This window comes from Varroa destructor, unplaced genomic scaffold (genome assembly GCF_002443255.2).
Source record: "Varroa destructor unplaced genomic scaffold, Vdes_3.0 BEIS01000005.1, whole genome shotgun sequence".
NCBI lineage: Eukaryota > Metazoa > Arthropoda > Arachnida > Mesostigmata > Varroidae > Varroa > Varroa destructor.
The window spans coordinates 37,428,253-37,443,333 of NW_019211458.1; the positions used below are offsets into that span (position 1 = coordinate 37,428,253).

At 39.8% G+C, this 15,081-nt stretch overlaps 2 protein-coding genes across 10 annotated transcripts in view; both read left to right on the forward strand.

The window, feature by feature from the left end:
* lqfR (clathrin interactor lqfR) overlaps positions 1–4,276 on the forward strand; it is a 19,935-nt gene extending 15,659 nt beyond the window's left edge. For all 6 annotated transcript variants that reach the window (XM_022806486.2, XM_086991283.1, XM_086991284.1 and 3 more), the window contains 2 exons: positions 204–1,198; positions 1,616–4,276. In XM_022806486.2, coding sequence (XP_022662221.1) covers positions 204–1,198; positions 1,616–1,999 — 1,379 coding nt within the window. In that variant the 3' untranslated portion in view covers positions 2,000–4,276. The remainder of the gene's footprint in view (positions 1–203; positions 1,199–1,615) is intronic.
* Positions 4,277–5,818: 1,542 nt separating this feature from the next.
* Positions 5,819–15,081, forward strand: part of RyR (Ryanodine receptor) — a 50,858-nt gene continuing 41,595 nt past the window's right edge. The window contains exons 1-2 of one of the 4 annotated variants that reach the window (XM_022809393.2): positions 5,819–5,969; positions 7,117–7,177. In XM_022809393.2, coding sequence (XP_022665128.2) covers positions 5,913–5,969; positions 7,117–7,177 — 118 coding nt within the window. In that variant the 5' untranslated portion in view covers positions 5,819–5,912. Of the gene's footprint in view, positions 5,970–6,223; positions 6,762–7,116; positions 7,178–15,081 lie in introns of those variants that run through there. The other 3 variants (XM_086991273.1, XM_086991275.1, XM_086991274.1) reach the window with 3 other exon arrangements.

A 15,081-nucleotide genomic window follows, 5' to 3' on the forward strand; every position in this document is an offset into this window, starting at 1 on the left:
GGAGTTAGTATCATTCGAAACAGATCGGAACTAATACGTCTATAAAGTCTCTTGTTAATAGAGAAAAACATCATAAACTAAAGAGCCGACATCGCTCTGTCATCGTTGGACGATTGGGTTCTTGCTAAACCGGTTTTTCTTTATGTTTATCGTTATCATTTGATCGACGGTGTGCTCGATTTTCTGCTCTGTCCTGTATATAGTACGCAATCGCGTAAAGGACCTCATCGAGGTAATTCAGGACGATGACCGACTTCGCGCGGAACGAAAAAAAGCCAAAAAATCGAAAGACAAGTATATAGGATTATCAGGGGAAGCTATGGGCTTCGCCTCTAGAAGGACAAGCGATTTCGCGGATTTTCCCTCTGAGAAGCGAAGCCAACATCGTCGGGGTAGTTTTGGTGACTCGAATGATGAGGACAGCGATCGTGACATCAAGCGAGGCTACAGGGATTCGCCGTCACCGCCGAGGAAGGATGATCGCTCTGCCGCAGCTTTTGAAGAGCCACAGACATCAGCACCTAAGGCCTCGACATCTTCCGTTAGCTATCAACAGAATCTGGACAGACAGCCGAAGAAGACTATGCCTTTAAAGATGATCGACTTAGGTGCAGCAGCGGTATTTGCGAACGAAGCTAGAAATCAGACTGGAACAGCAGCCGGTTCATCACAGGCAGCTGCAGCTAGCAAATCCTCTGACCTCTTGAGCGACTTAGATTTTAGTGGTGGCTCAGAATCAAGTGGCGGCCAGGGAGCAGCAGCCTCAGCAGCGAACGGGGACTTTGCTGACTTCAGCCAGTTCCAAAATGCTACCGTAATTGCGTCCACTATTCCGGCAGCACCCGTAACTGCACCACCACAAGTCTTCTCACTGTCTTCGGCCTCAGCAGCGACAACAGCTGAAGACGACTTCGCAGACTTCGCTTCGTTTAACTCAGCAGCTACTTCGTCGTCTGGTATGAATTCGCTTCCAATAAGTGGTTCAGCCGCTATGGCAGCACCCGTAGTTAATATGGCTTCCTCAACTTCGTCGCTCCCGACGGAGCTATTTGGAGGTCCGGTCGTGTCGATGCCTCTTTCGAGTGCCCACCATATAGGGGCCAACCCTATGGGTGGAATGAACCTCATAGCTACACCTCCCATGGCAACCGGTATTCCTGCTAGTCCCATCATGCCCAAAAGCACATCTGCTATAGGGGTAAGTATTTTTCATAAGGCAACTGTACTAACTTCGTCATAAAAAAATCTTAAGTATTATTATATTTTTCAAGTCAACTAAAGTAATGCAATGACAATACGGGTTAGTAGGGGTAGCTAGTTGTTTAAACAATTGCGAAACCTTTACATTGAATTAGCAGGAAATTACAAGACACCATAGCAGAATTTGCAGTTGCGTTTAATTCATAAGCACTTCTACGTTGGACCTTTATTATTGCTCTTGTTGAATCATTAACGTACTTCGAACACACGTGTTGATAGGCCAAGTATTACTAACCGTGTTTTTATGAAATATTCGTTCGTCAGATCCACAGACCTTCGTGAAACAAGCAAGTCAACATCGAAATCTTATCAATATCTGTATTTTTTTAATCCATGGTTTTCATCACTGTTTCAGGCCCCTGTAATGAGTCCCATGTCGTCAGTGTTGACCCCAACTCCACTTCTGCCAACAAACGCTACTGTAACAACAACCGTTGCGGCTAGTATCGAGAATATAAAGAGAGATGCAGCAGGCGGCGGGTCTGCAACCCTCGGCAGTACGTGGAACGGGCTCAACATCAGCGTCGATAACCTCCTTAGTCCTAAACAGGAAGAGAAGCGGCCAACGATGAACCAGCTAGCCCAGGGTGTGCAGACCATGGATCTAGGGAAGCCACTTGGGAGCCAGCCAGTCATTGGAGTGGCACTGCAAATGAATAATAATAGCCAGCTCAGTAACAACAACCAGTCTAATAACAATAATAATAACTCTTTTAGTGGATTTGACCTTCTCAGCTGAACGCTCCCGTTCAAAGCTTCATCAATAGGAAGCCACCATATATATATACATTCCAATTGCTGACAGCTGTTTGCAATTAGTGCTAATATCATTATGAATGAATGACAATAACATTTAAAATTTGAATGAAATACAAAGAGAACGTGTAATAGATACAGAACTTGGAAAAGGTATTTTGTGGTGGGAGAAGAAGCTGATGAAAGAGTAGAAGTATGTAATTGAAAACATGTATCGTAAAAAGAATTTGAAAGTTTGGACAAAGCAACAGAGGATGACAAAAAGAAGTAGACGAAATCAGATAACGGCAAAACGTAGATTATATAACTGTCTGATAAGAACAGTATGTGTACGAACATTCCAGAAAAACTGTCCAACGGAACCAGTTGGATACAAAATAGTATGCAAAACCGTACTACCGCGGTTAAAGCTTAGCAAGCGGAAGCTTTCTGTGGTGAGGGAATTTGCAAGGAGTGGCTTTTCGCACGCCGAATAAACTGGCGAATTGTACATAAGGCATAACCAATCGATGATGACGATGATTTTAAGGCCGTTGGAGGCCATGTTGTTTCTCAGGGTGCAATTTGTTCAGTGCAATAATAATAATAGTAATAATAATAATAATAATAATAATGACGAATACGACTGTCCATACTGTTCGTTATGGTCATTAAAAAAAATAGTGTTTTATCAACGTGAGTGTTCTAGTATATAGAGCATCCCTGACAGTGGGACCATTATAATGACGTGTCGATGACGCTAAACAAGGCAAGGTAGTGACATTTATGAAGATAATTCCCTTCGTAGAAGAACATTGTGTGAACAACAATAGTATTAGATCTTACTGCAGGTGTCAACGAGGTTGAAATGTTCAAGTCTGAAAATGACCGAAGATTATTCTAAAGGTTAAAAAAACCTTTCCGAATATCAACCGTCAATATTCCGTCTATAGCGAATAGACAACCGTTGACAGGTGGGAAAGATAAGATGTTCTGGATGGAAACCGGTTGATGCAGTGAGGCATCCGCTGAACAATTCCTGCTATTAGTGGAACACTGAACAGGGTAAAGTTTATTACTTTTATACCTTCGTACTCGTGTTGCTATGTCGAACGACAATTGGAAGTGAATGAATGAATGATTAAGTTGACATGCAGGTAAATGTTATTTGCCCTTTATATGTGTATATGTGTGTGTGATTTACGAGTGAAAAAGGTATTTCACATAATGACAGTTTCTATATTTACAGTGAAATAAGAGTAAAACCAACTAAACTTTCTATTTAATGGATCTTTCTAAGTTCGATAATGACATGTTTGAGTTCTAAAGTAAGTTATATAGAACTTAAAGTAAAATACTTATTTCTATAAGTATATTTACCAGTGTGTGCGCGGTAGATTTAGTTAATTTTAAGACCATTAATACACAAAGTGCACGCATCTGTCTCCAGATACACCTTTCTTGTTTTGAACTTATTCTTCTTTTGGAGAACATCGTATAAATTTTTCACGGACGCCAGTAAGGCTACGTAGCAACTATTATGCTGAATTCTGAATAGACTGAACTCTTTCATTTGAAGAAATAGGTTGACTGTTGCTCCTGAAAGCCGATAAAAGAAACGTATTGATTGATTAATCTAAAGTAATAGACCAGCTATTATGCAACAGACGACATATGACAATGATGGTGATGGTTTTAGAATGCAAGAGTAAGTAAGCCGCGACAGTACATGACCCTGTGCAAAGGGCAATAATAAGAAGGAGTAGCGTTCTAGCGTATAAAGGCAAGTAAGTCTTTATGGCTACGTCATTCCCAACAAAAGAACATTTTGTCGATGAGGTAGGAATGTAACTGGAGTAAAGTACACATATGATAATGTATATATAAATATAGAATATACTGGACAATAAAAACAAATGTGCATGACGAAATCGATAGAAGAGAAATCAGTCTTTTCCAGGAGAAATCGATTGTTGGAGAGAAATACAAGGATGGTGATTAATTGCAATTCAGATAACGTTAAAAACGTATCAAACGAATATGGGTGGAAATTTATGATGATGCTGGGAGTCTCTTCTGACTAGAGCGCAATGGGCATGAAAGATTCGCTAGTACATATACATATGTTGATTTTAGCAATAATTTGTCTAATACAATTATGATAACAATGAAAAGAGCAGTGACGTAATACTGTTATTAGTCGACTGGTTGACTGGTGGTGGGGTTTCTGGAAAAACTGACTTGATAGGAACCGGTATGACAATAAATAGATTGACCCTAAGATGTGTCTTTTTTTTATTATCATAGTTAAGCAGTATGGACAAACAGTTCGTCAAACAGTACCTCCGTTGTCTTCCTCCGCTGTCCAAAGCATCTTGTCAGATGTGGCCTCTGTATATCATGCAAAAGCAACGTCTACAATTTTTACTAAAAAGTGAAAGATACACGTTTCCTCTAACTAGCAGACAGTTAATTACAGTTAAATCGATTTTGGATTAATGATTTTTGTAAAGAGTACATAGACAAATACTGCTTTGATATAAGATTTTCTAAAAACACTTTTTCGGTAGTTAAACACATTATAATGAATTTTATGGTTTGTATATATGTATAAACATTTGATTTTACTTTTTAAAAAAATGCTTAAACAGATAAAAATGTAGAGTGAAACATTTGGTTCTTTCTGTGATTTTATTTAAAAGCAAAAAAAATGAGGATAACTGTAGTTGCATATAATTAATTCTAGAATTAATTCCTAAGATTCTTCGATAAAACAAAAAACATTACTTTCAAGATTTTTATATACCAATGTTTCGTACATACAATACAAAAACTATAGTTTTTTGTTATTGATATAATATATTATACTTTTAAATTTTCCTTTAAATGGTGCTAGCCAATCCTTATATAGTGGGTCATAGGTTTGTGCCAATCGGGTTTCAATACGCCCGAGTAATATATATATATATATATATATATATATATATACATGTAATTTTTTGGAAATGCCCTTTGCTAATCGAAAAAAATGGTCCTTGAGTCTGAACGACTTTTTTCTTTACATTCTTGATAAAATCTCCCATATCTTCCGATAATATCGGAAATGATGCTACATGGTTACACTTCGGTCAGGTAAGGTTCTTTTGCAGATCTAACACTTTGCACAAATTAAGTTTCGCCTTTGATTGCGCTTCAAGTAGCGCCAAATAGAAACTGTTGCTACTTGAAATTACGAAAAATGGCACTGATTTTTTACCTAAGTTCATTTCACAAAAATCCATGGCTAGTAATTACTGATTCAGTCCTGTTTACGAAGCTATGTCTGATTCGAAACAAATTTATTAACAACAGTAACACATTTCCAACTCTGTTTTCAGACCTTGATAAAAATTCATCTCGAAGAGCAAATTTTATGCCTCCCACCAGGCTGATGGATAGGATTAAGTTCGCATACGTTACCAGAAGATTAATTATGTAGTGAAATTTCTTTAAAACAATAAGTTATATAGGCAGGCTCAGACCCAGCTATTAAGACGACAGTACCGGCTATCTATTTAGATTCAACTGGTTTTGTCTCGAATTCTCGAGGCATTCGATAATATTAGCTTAGCACCAGGTCGTTCGATAGTTAGCGCTTATTGCCTGCTGTGTAGACTTGGGACTAATACCAGTAGCAAACGGAAGCTATGCTGGCAGCCCGGCGAGCCAGACGGGTCGCTTAAGCCCAAGCGACTTTCCCTCGACACCAGCGCCGTCTTGCTACTCTTGCAAATGGGCGAACCTGCGGGTGCCGATTTTCCTGCGGTACGAACGATGTATATTGGTGAACCTATTCACATCCGGCTCGGATTTTAAAGGTGCCCGAGGTAACACCACGAACGCGGTCGTGACGGAGCGAAGGAGTAGAAGGCGCAACTATGGCGGAACCCGGCGAAGGGTCATCCGAGCAAGATGACATTTCCTTCCTTCGGACGGTATGTTGCATTACATTACTTTATATTACAATTATCATTGCATTGTCGCACGTACATGTACCGCGCATTTTACTATCTGTATGGAGTACCAGGCTAAGCGTACCTACCAGTCGGTAGCGATTACGTTGCAGAAAGGTCCTCTCCCGGCCTAATGCGGCCACCAACTAGTCGTGGCAAGCTTTGCGCGAGCTTCTTCTACGATGTCGGTGTCCATCTAATTTTACTTGCTCGTTCTACTGCTACTGCAGTGATTCGTAGCCTATCGGCTTGTTTGCTGACAAGACGCTGCACCGCGCCTGACTAAGGCTGATCTCGGTTAGCATCCATCTGAACGTGGTGTGCGCTCATGTGAGCAAATAGTGTGTAAAGTCGTAAGTGTAGTCGGAGTACGTACTAATCGTGGCTTTATGAGAAGTAAGTGGCCTGCGGCGGCGGTGGTGGTGTCGCGGTACGTCTAATATTCCCGGAGCAGCACGTCCTTTCTGATGAGAGAGATCACTACTCATTCCCCGGCGCAAGCTGAACGGGTTCGTCTGGCAAGAGTTCACGAGATCAACTAGCAGCTGGACGCAACCAGTTAGGCAAACTGGGTAACCCTCAACACGGTGGTCAGACCACGCCAGACCAACAGCTGCCGCTAGAATAACAAACAAAAGAAAGCTGCCATTCTGAAGATTTCTGACCTCTATCGCCAGCGCGTTGAGGTGGAGACGCTGAACAGGCACCGTCAACATGGCAGAAGGCTCTGAGGGGGCCTCCTCGGAGCAGGATGATCTCTCTTTTCTTAGAACGGTATGGCTGCAAACACACAAAATTGAAAATTTCGTGGGGGTCCGGTAAATTTTCATTTCCTTAAAGAAAAAAAAACTGAAAAAAAAATGAAAGGGCGACTGATTCTTAAAATGACTAGTATCTTTAGGTGTAGAACAGAGCGGATTGTGTTGAATTTATTGCTTACAGTACTTGTCGTTACGAAAGGATGCGATAAAATACGACGTAATCAAGGATATCAGTCAACTGTTCATAGTGTCCTCGAGTACGGATCATATTGTGTATTGCGGTATTGTGTTGGTGAGATATCAGTCAGTGAAAAGTGTAATGGAGCGAGCTGTTGTGCTAAAAAGGAACGGTTGTATGTGTATTTCAGGATGACATGGTATGCCTGCAGTGTACGGCCACGGGAACAAGAGTGTGCCTTGCTGCCGAGGGTAAGTTTCCTTTTTTTGAACCTATATTTATACATTAATAAGATATTCACGACAAGTGAAAAAGTCATGAGGCTTTCAGTGGCTGTACAGAAAATTTGAATACGTTTAGCGCTGCAAATCTACTTTTATTTTCAGGTTTGATCAGTTTATTTAGCGATGTAGAACAAAAATTGCTGGCGACTAAAATAAAAACAAAATGGCGACAGCATGGTGGTGAAAAGTATTGAAACCGGTGTAAGCATTGTAGAAAATTCACGTTCAAGATGGCTGATAGGTACAATTTTAGTTGTAAAACTATAAACCTGTACATAGTGAGGACTGTGGCTAATAACAGATGGGGTGATCCTGAACTCAAGGCTTCATGGCTTCTTGACGAATTCATGAGGATACTTGATTTATGATAAATAGTAATTCGTACTATTTAACAGCAATACGGCCTGAACGTAAACAGTCCTCTCTTTCCTGCCAACACAGGTTCAAACGCATTATTACAATGTGATTTATTTATGTTGACCACAAAATGGCACAACTGAGTTAACGTCATTAAAAAAAAAACGTAATGTTGCAATTTGTGGGCAAGCCCGATTGGTCTCGGATCACAGGACCCTGTCAGAGATATGCACACTGCGAGATGAAGCAGATATTAGAAATCAAACTAGTTAGCTAAATATGGCCAATGTAATCATTGCGTCTACTTAAACTAAGCTCTTCTACAAACTGTTGAATAACGACGCGTAGTTAAAAAAGGAATAGTAGCGTGCGACTTACGTAGAGATGCTTATGATACAAAATCATTTTTATGAAGTTTATCGCGTCTACTTAGAGAACCTTAAGGAAGTGTACCATATATAATGACAATTACTACCAGCGCTAATTACGGGTCGATCGTTGCCCTTATCGCACCATTTGCGTGAATGTCCGCGTCGAAGATAGTATCTGTTACACTGTGTTTCATATTTGAGATAATGGAAACTTGAAGCAAAATTTAATGTGATATTTGCAGACCTTCAGTGTATTCACGTTTTTACTCGTCAAACATAGAAAAATTTATTTTGGCCAATAGGGAACAACCTTAGACAACTTTGACCCTAACGCTATTCATCTATCTATAAATAATCCTATAAATCTTACATATGTGTAGACTGCAGGCCAGGATTATCAACAAAGACATGGTAAATAATGCTCTCATTGGCGCGGTTTGGGCAGAAACAATCGTTTATGCGGTTCATGTCAACCTTCGCTTTAGCGTAACTATTGCCCGTGTAGAGCTACTGTACAAAGCTTCGGATGTAAAACTTGTTACAGGCTCAGCTAAATAAACTCGATAGAGACGGTAAAGCAAATGCAAGCCGAACTTCGCGCATACTACCGTTACCTAAGGGTCCGCTTCTTTTGTTTCGGAATAGAATGTCGAGAAAACTATTCCAGCTGTGCCATCGAGAGTCCACAAGGCCACAAAGACGGTTTGCGCTGACATCATTGCCAAGCAACAGAACGTTCCTTTCCGGCCTCTTTAAATCTTTCTTGACTATCTCAGTCGTTAAGGCAAGAAAAACACCGGTGGCCCAGGCAAATACGAAATAAACCCTGGCTTGGTCTTCTTAGTGATTGTCTGAGGTACGACTTTTGAGCTGGCTCACGCGGCGAGGGCCAGCGACGACCGATTCGCGACACCATTGGTGTAGCGTAGCGTATATACATAGTAAGCTAGCTAGTCAGCAATGAAGCTTGAAAACAGTCATTGTTGAAGCCACAAACAGGTTGGCAGCGGTAGAACACTGTTCCTATTTACTTTGACCCAACATCACCGTGGGGTATGGGACAGCGTAAGGTAAGCGTCGGGAGCTACATGTACAAAGACGTTTGTGTGACCATTCGCGTCCGAATGGTCGTGCTTGAGGCGACGGCTTAGTAACACATTCAGCAACAAGGACTTACACTATTGCTGCCTAAATCGCAGTGACGACAATGGCAACAACAGCAACAACAACTTTAAATAGAGCAGGCAACGATTCGCGCACTGTTAGACGGGCCACTATTTCCGTCTATTACCTAGGCGAGTTGGACTAATGCTTGTATATATTCTTCTATGATGTATTCTGTGGCACTATGCATGTGGCTTTGGTGATGCCAGCCACACGAAGACAGGCAGAACTAGACTATGCTACTTCTTGGCGCGGAATATTCTATCAGGAGCTTCTCATTCAATAGCTTTCAACAGAGAAGTGCGCTGTTTATAATCAGTCCCCTGCTATGTATTATAGATATTGCGCAGATACGTTTGTTGTCCTAGCTTTTACTTAATAACCATAAGGGACCTATATTGTCTAGACAAATTTCAACAGTAAATTTTAATAATGGAAAGGTTTTTGCGCCGAGGGCCCGCGACCGTGTACACATATATGATGCTTCAGACGTACAGAATCATGATGAAAAATTGACTCGATCAAATCTGTATCCCTAGAAAGTATTATAAATTTAATTAAAATCAACTGACTGCGCTTGAAACCGATAAACTCTAAAATTCAATGTTTTCATTGCCAATAATAATTTCCTGTAAGATGGCTTTGCAGCAACGAACCCCGAAAGATGTTTGGAAGGGACTTCATTGGTTCAACCTTTATGTACCAGTAGTACCAACCGGTAGGTCTAAGCCGTCGTACCTAATGCTTGACAACTTTGCTTTCGTGGTGCGACTCGTTCATCATAAAGCGATATTAACAAATATCATTATCCTTTCTGAAAAATACTAAAAATAAGTACACTCTTAACAAAATGAATGGCTTTATGACCTGAGAAAAGGCGACACTCGAGTGCCACGCTACGACAAACAGATGATTCCCATTCTTTTCGAATTCTACATTCTATATATTACCTTTTAAATCAATTATTATACTCAGAGCCTTAACTCCAGGTCAGAAACGTTTATTCTGACTAGTGCAGGCACATTCTATGTTTATATTGTCCTTTAGAAATAAGCTGACATTTCTCATAATAGTTAACTAACTTCAGAGACATTGGTAAGACAACGAGTACACATCGAGGCTTAAGTTGGTTAAGATAATCTCCACTTCTCAATAAGCACAATATGTCCATTGCTACCATCGAGTGAAGGATATCGAAGGGTTTCAATTAAATTTTTGGTGAATAATAAGACCGAATTGTATAGTGAGACAAAGTTTACAACAGCATCAGTTAGAAAACTTTGCCATCATACTATTCTGTCTAAGGAGTCGTTTTGGCGCTTCAAGTCGTATAGTGATTTACAAAATACCTATGAATTTTTCAAATCTGTTTTCTTTTCTATTTTTTGCAGACGAATATACGTCCATGCTTTTTATAGCGATAAAAACATTCTAGATCAGATTGTTTTGGACTAGTTCTAACAGTGTAAGAGGGTATGCGTTAGTAGGGCAGTTTTACCTAAGCACTCAACATAGATCCTGTTGAAAAATTATCAGTAATTTAAACTAACTGTTTACGGAAGAATAGTGGGCATTATAGAACAGTAAAAACGCAACTAGATATTACTGTTTTCACAGATATAGATGTTGGGTATCGATACAGCTTGGGGCCTGGGTACACCGAGTACCTCAGGATGAGTAAACATATACTTTATTGTCTGCAATTGGAAGGGTTCTCAGTGTTTTTCTAAATGCTTTTAAATTGAATGATTTTTCCTTGAACACCAGTTTTCGATCTTCTTAAAGCAAATGAAAAAGCATCCGAACGTAAACAATAATGAACTCGAAATAGCAGGCGCGGGAAGGCCAATTCTCTTGATTGAAACACTATATTTATGCCTCTAGAGGGTATTCGTTAAGCAGTACAACACTAACAGGCTTGAACTTTACGGCACGTTCAAACTCACAATTTCTGCGATGCTATGACTGAAGGCAGATGAATCTCGGCGCGCGATTGAATATAGATTTTACATTAGGCTATTGTATGTTGATCTACCTGGTAATCTTACGGTAACCTCAGTGCAGTCCTACGTTAAGGATTATTATTCACTTTAATGCAATGATGGCTTACGGTCGAAAAAGACCTCTCCAGTTTACAAAGCAACGAGATTTTTCTCTGACTTACGCTCATTAGAACGCAATAGAGGCTCAAGGAAGCATGTTTCGGATTCTGTCTGCCTGCCAATTAAAGTACCTGCAGCTAGATGTCTGCTTGAGTGTAAATGTAGACCACCCGAATTTCCTTGATTGTAAGCAACTGGTTTCCAGCGTTGCGGCGTTGAATTATAGCTAGTTTGATCCCAGGCAAAAGTATGCTATCTCTCACGTAACGATGAGTACACACTTCGAGCTAGATGGACTTACGAAAAGATTAGTATCACAGTGAACAGTCCTAGTCAATCTGTGTCTATATGACAACGTATGACTATTTGGTAATCTTAAAAACAATATTAATATAGGTGACAACATGCCACAAACTCATATTCCTCACCGCAATCTTTGCTCTGTATTTTGTGTCGCTACCGAGCACCTGTTAAACGAATTGTCCGCAAATAATAAGTAAAATCTTTATCACGCAAGCCAAATAAAAGTATAGTATATGTAAAAAGATTTGGCAGCCAATAGTGTTAATAAAAGAAAACTGACAAGAATTTCTGGAACACGTCTGGATAAAACCGCTGAATAGGAACTATCATTATTGGGGCCGGTTTATTCGGATGGATGATATTTGTGTCGGATATAATGCTCAATTATACGTGTGCCAAAAATGTCGTCCCAACTCCAACTTCTCTAGCTGGCATTAGGACGACAACGTAGCGCTCCTCGTACTAAAAAAGAAAAAGAAGTTTTCTTATAATATACCTCTATGCTGCACCTTTCATTTCATCGCCTTTCACATCTGTGATATCATTAACTAAGAAAGTCTAGCGGAATAAGGCACAAAATCAGGCCACATACGTATAATCCAGGACAGTTAGACTCTTCTCCTTATAAAACGTCTATATTGTTACCAAATGTCTACATATAGTTGAGATGCGTCATCTTTCGAAGATGAATTCGTTTTTCTGTTTAGATTATATTGTAAGCGTGGGTAATACTTGTTTCGTTTTGAACTCCACGCTTGCCACACCCTCATAGATCTTTCAGGCCGTCATTTTACGCATCATGTTTAATGATGGCTTGACTAGACGTGATTGTTAACAGAGCTAAGCGGTACCTGCAATGGGAACATCTATCTACTATGCACATATTTTATGGTTCAATGAATTCTATAGTAATTTGAGGTTGACGCATGTCGAAATCGTTTCCTATGTTCAAGCAGCTAGCGAGCCGTCTGCCTCTTTCGTGCTGATACGAAGTTCCATGCAGGCCAAGACTCTTGAAATTGAGATTACTGCGGCAACACGATTGCTAGGCAGACGCATTTGGACCTTTCAATTGCCCCGTCATATCTGGCAGGAAAGTCGCTGGTCAGACCCGATGTGAGCCCCACTCCCGTCTCTAAGCAGTTTCTAGAAATATATAAACAGCCCTGGGTGGCCAGCAGTGAAGACAATCTCAAGCACATCGTTGGTGTAGCGTTGTATTGAGTACAGCAAAAAAAAAAAGAGCGAACCTTAAAAGCACTAGCAATTGAGATTACAAATATTACTGCGATAATCTAAATACATTCGTGTCCTTTAGTTATTACCGTCTGTAGAAATAAAACCAAGACACTACCTGTCCAGTTGATAGGTCTATACGAGAAGGTGTGTAAACGACAGTAGCACCAGGCTGCGAGGACCACCAGCAACGGACGATACTAACAAATATGCTTGAGGTCCACTATCCTCGGTCGTGACTAAAACAGTATCGCAATTTGTGTAGCCACGTAAATATAGTTACTTAATGGTGCAAACAAAATATCTGATAGAAGCTGTCACTTATAGAAGCAGTTGATATCCCAACAGGGCTGGCTATTATAACTTACAAAGCTTCATTCAAGCAGTGTTTTCCTAATAGATTTAATTATTGTCTAATTATCATAGGAGTGACACTTGTAGCAATGCCTTTCAAAAAAGTCTTCGAGGAATTGTTTGAAGTGTTTGATTTCTGAGGGTAATTCACTCAGACCCAAGCTATTTACAATGCAATAAAAACGTGTTCATCTACTAAACTTAACAACGCCTGGTCTTTAATCTTGGTCCCAAAAAACGGGCACATTCACGGTTCTTCTTGTGCTGGCAACCAGCCAAGCAATGTCTAATAGCAATAGCGGACCTAAAACTCGAGACATCGTCTTTTTAACTACTTAATTTTTTCCATTATTATTTTCGGCGAAAAGGAACTCAGTTAGTTATAACGTAATGTTGTATCCTAGCTAAGGTCTTGTCCTGCGAGAAAACGAGATGCATACAAAGATGCTTACCGATCTGCCTTAAGAGGCCAAATATTCGTCGGCTTAATCGATCAAGTGTAAAAGATGTTCACATTAAGGTTTTCTGCGCTGACCTCACTTTAGGCTTAGGCATAACATAAAACAGCTTCACTCAGTGAGCGACTTATTTAGCACATCATTATTGGGATAAGACAACTCGACTGATGGCAATTAATAAGACCTATACGACGCAAAATTAGTATCCGTATCCTAAAACTATTCGTGCATTTTTCGTTTCAAAGCCTGACAGCAAAGATCTATATAGCTAAACATGTACAGTTAATTCTAGATTTCAAACATGTTGACGACAAAGTCAATTTAGTTTTTGTTTTTTCGAACATTGTTTTTTTGAAACCTACTTTTTGTAACTTAAAGAACTTAGATTCCAAAATCTCGCGATCGATCTCAGATTATTTTCGCTAGTATTGTGTTTCGAGACTCGGGCATGCAATTCAATAGGTAACACGAAGAATAAGATGTAATTATCTTATTCGTGAAAAACCTTAGATTCTATATCATAACATTCTTCGGTGGTACGAAGGAATAAATGTGGTTTTGAGTGACGGATTATTGACGAAGGCTTTTATATAGTATTCAGATCGAATTTTCTTTTTAATAGACACAAAAAAATCTTATTTTGTTAGTGTTATGTAGGAAAATACAGTTGTTTAATTTGGCTTAGTGCGATCAATTTCTGTTCGATTTCATTCGCATTGCCCCGCTGTCCTAGGTTTCTTCTGAGCCATCTTTAATTATCACTTCCACTGCCTTCCTCCGCCTTCGCATGAATTGCAGTGTGTTGTGTCATCTGGTATTACAGAAACATCAGTAGCGGATAGATTGGATACATCATGTACCCTTTTTTGGAAAATTACATTAGTAAAACTTTGTTTTAATGACTCAGTTCCTGAGACAAGCCAATAGGAGGTTAGCAATAGGAGGTCTTTGGACTTAAGGCGGGGCAGGTTATAACTGCGGTTGAATCTAGACGTGTACAGAAAGTGCGAGAATACACCCAGAGACTGAAGGATTTAATGTAACGAAAAACGCAAAAAGTTGCCTCGTGATATTTCAAATGAGGATATATAAAGTTTATTATATTGGAAGCTTTTAGATTATATAATGCTGAGTATAAAATAAAGGCGCATTTGGATAATTTTTGTGTCGCCTGCAAGTTTCCCACTGCCAGGCTCAGTGTTACTAAACTTTTTGCCACCATAATAGCCATTGGATCGCTATGAACAGCATATAAAGTTCAAACGCGAGGCTTCTGCCAAGAATGCTCAATGGAACGATTTATCCACTCCTGTTATTATTTCGGTACCTCTATGATCTTCTTGACGATTCGAACCGCGTCGTGTTATTTTGACAGATACTGTATTTCGAACACGGAATAATTACCAATGTCGGTCAGACACAGTTGTGTTCGTCCTTTGGCCAACCCACGTAGCGTTATTAGCGCCATGAAGACATTTTACGGACTAGACGGCTCCATGCTTCGAGACTGTTTCTGATAAACAACA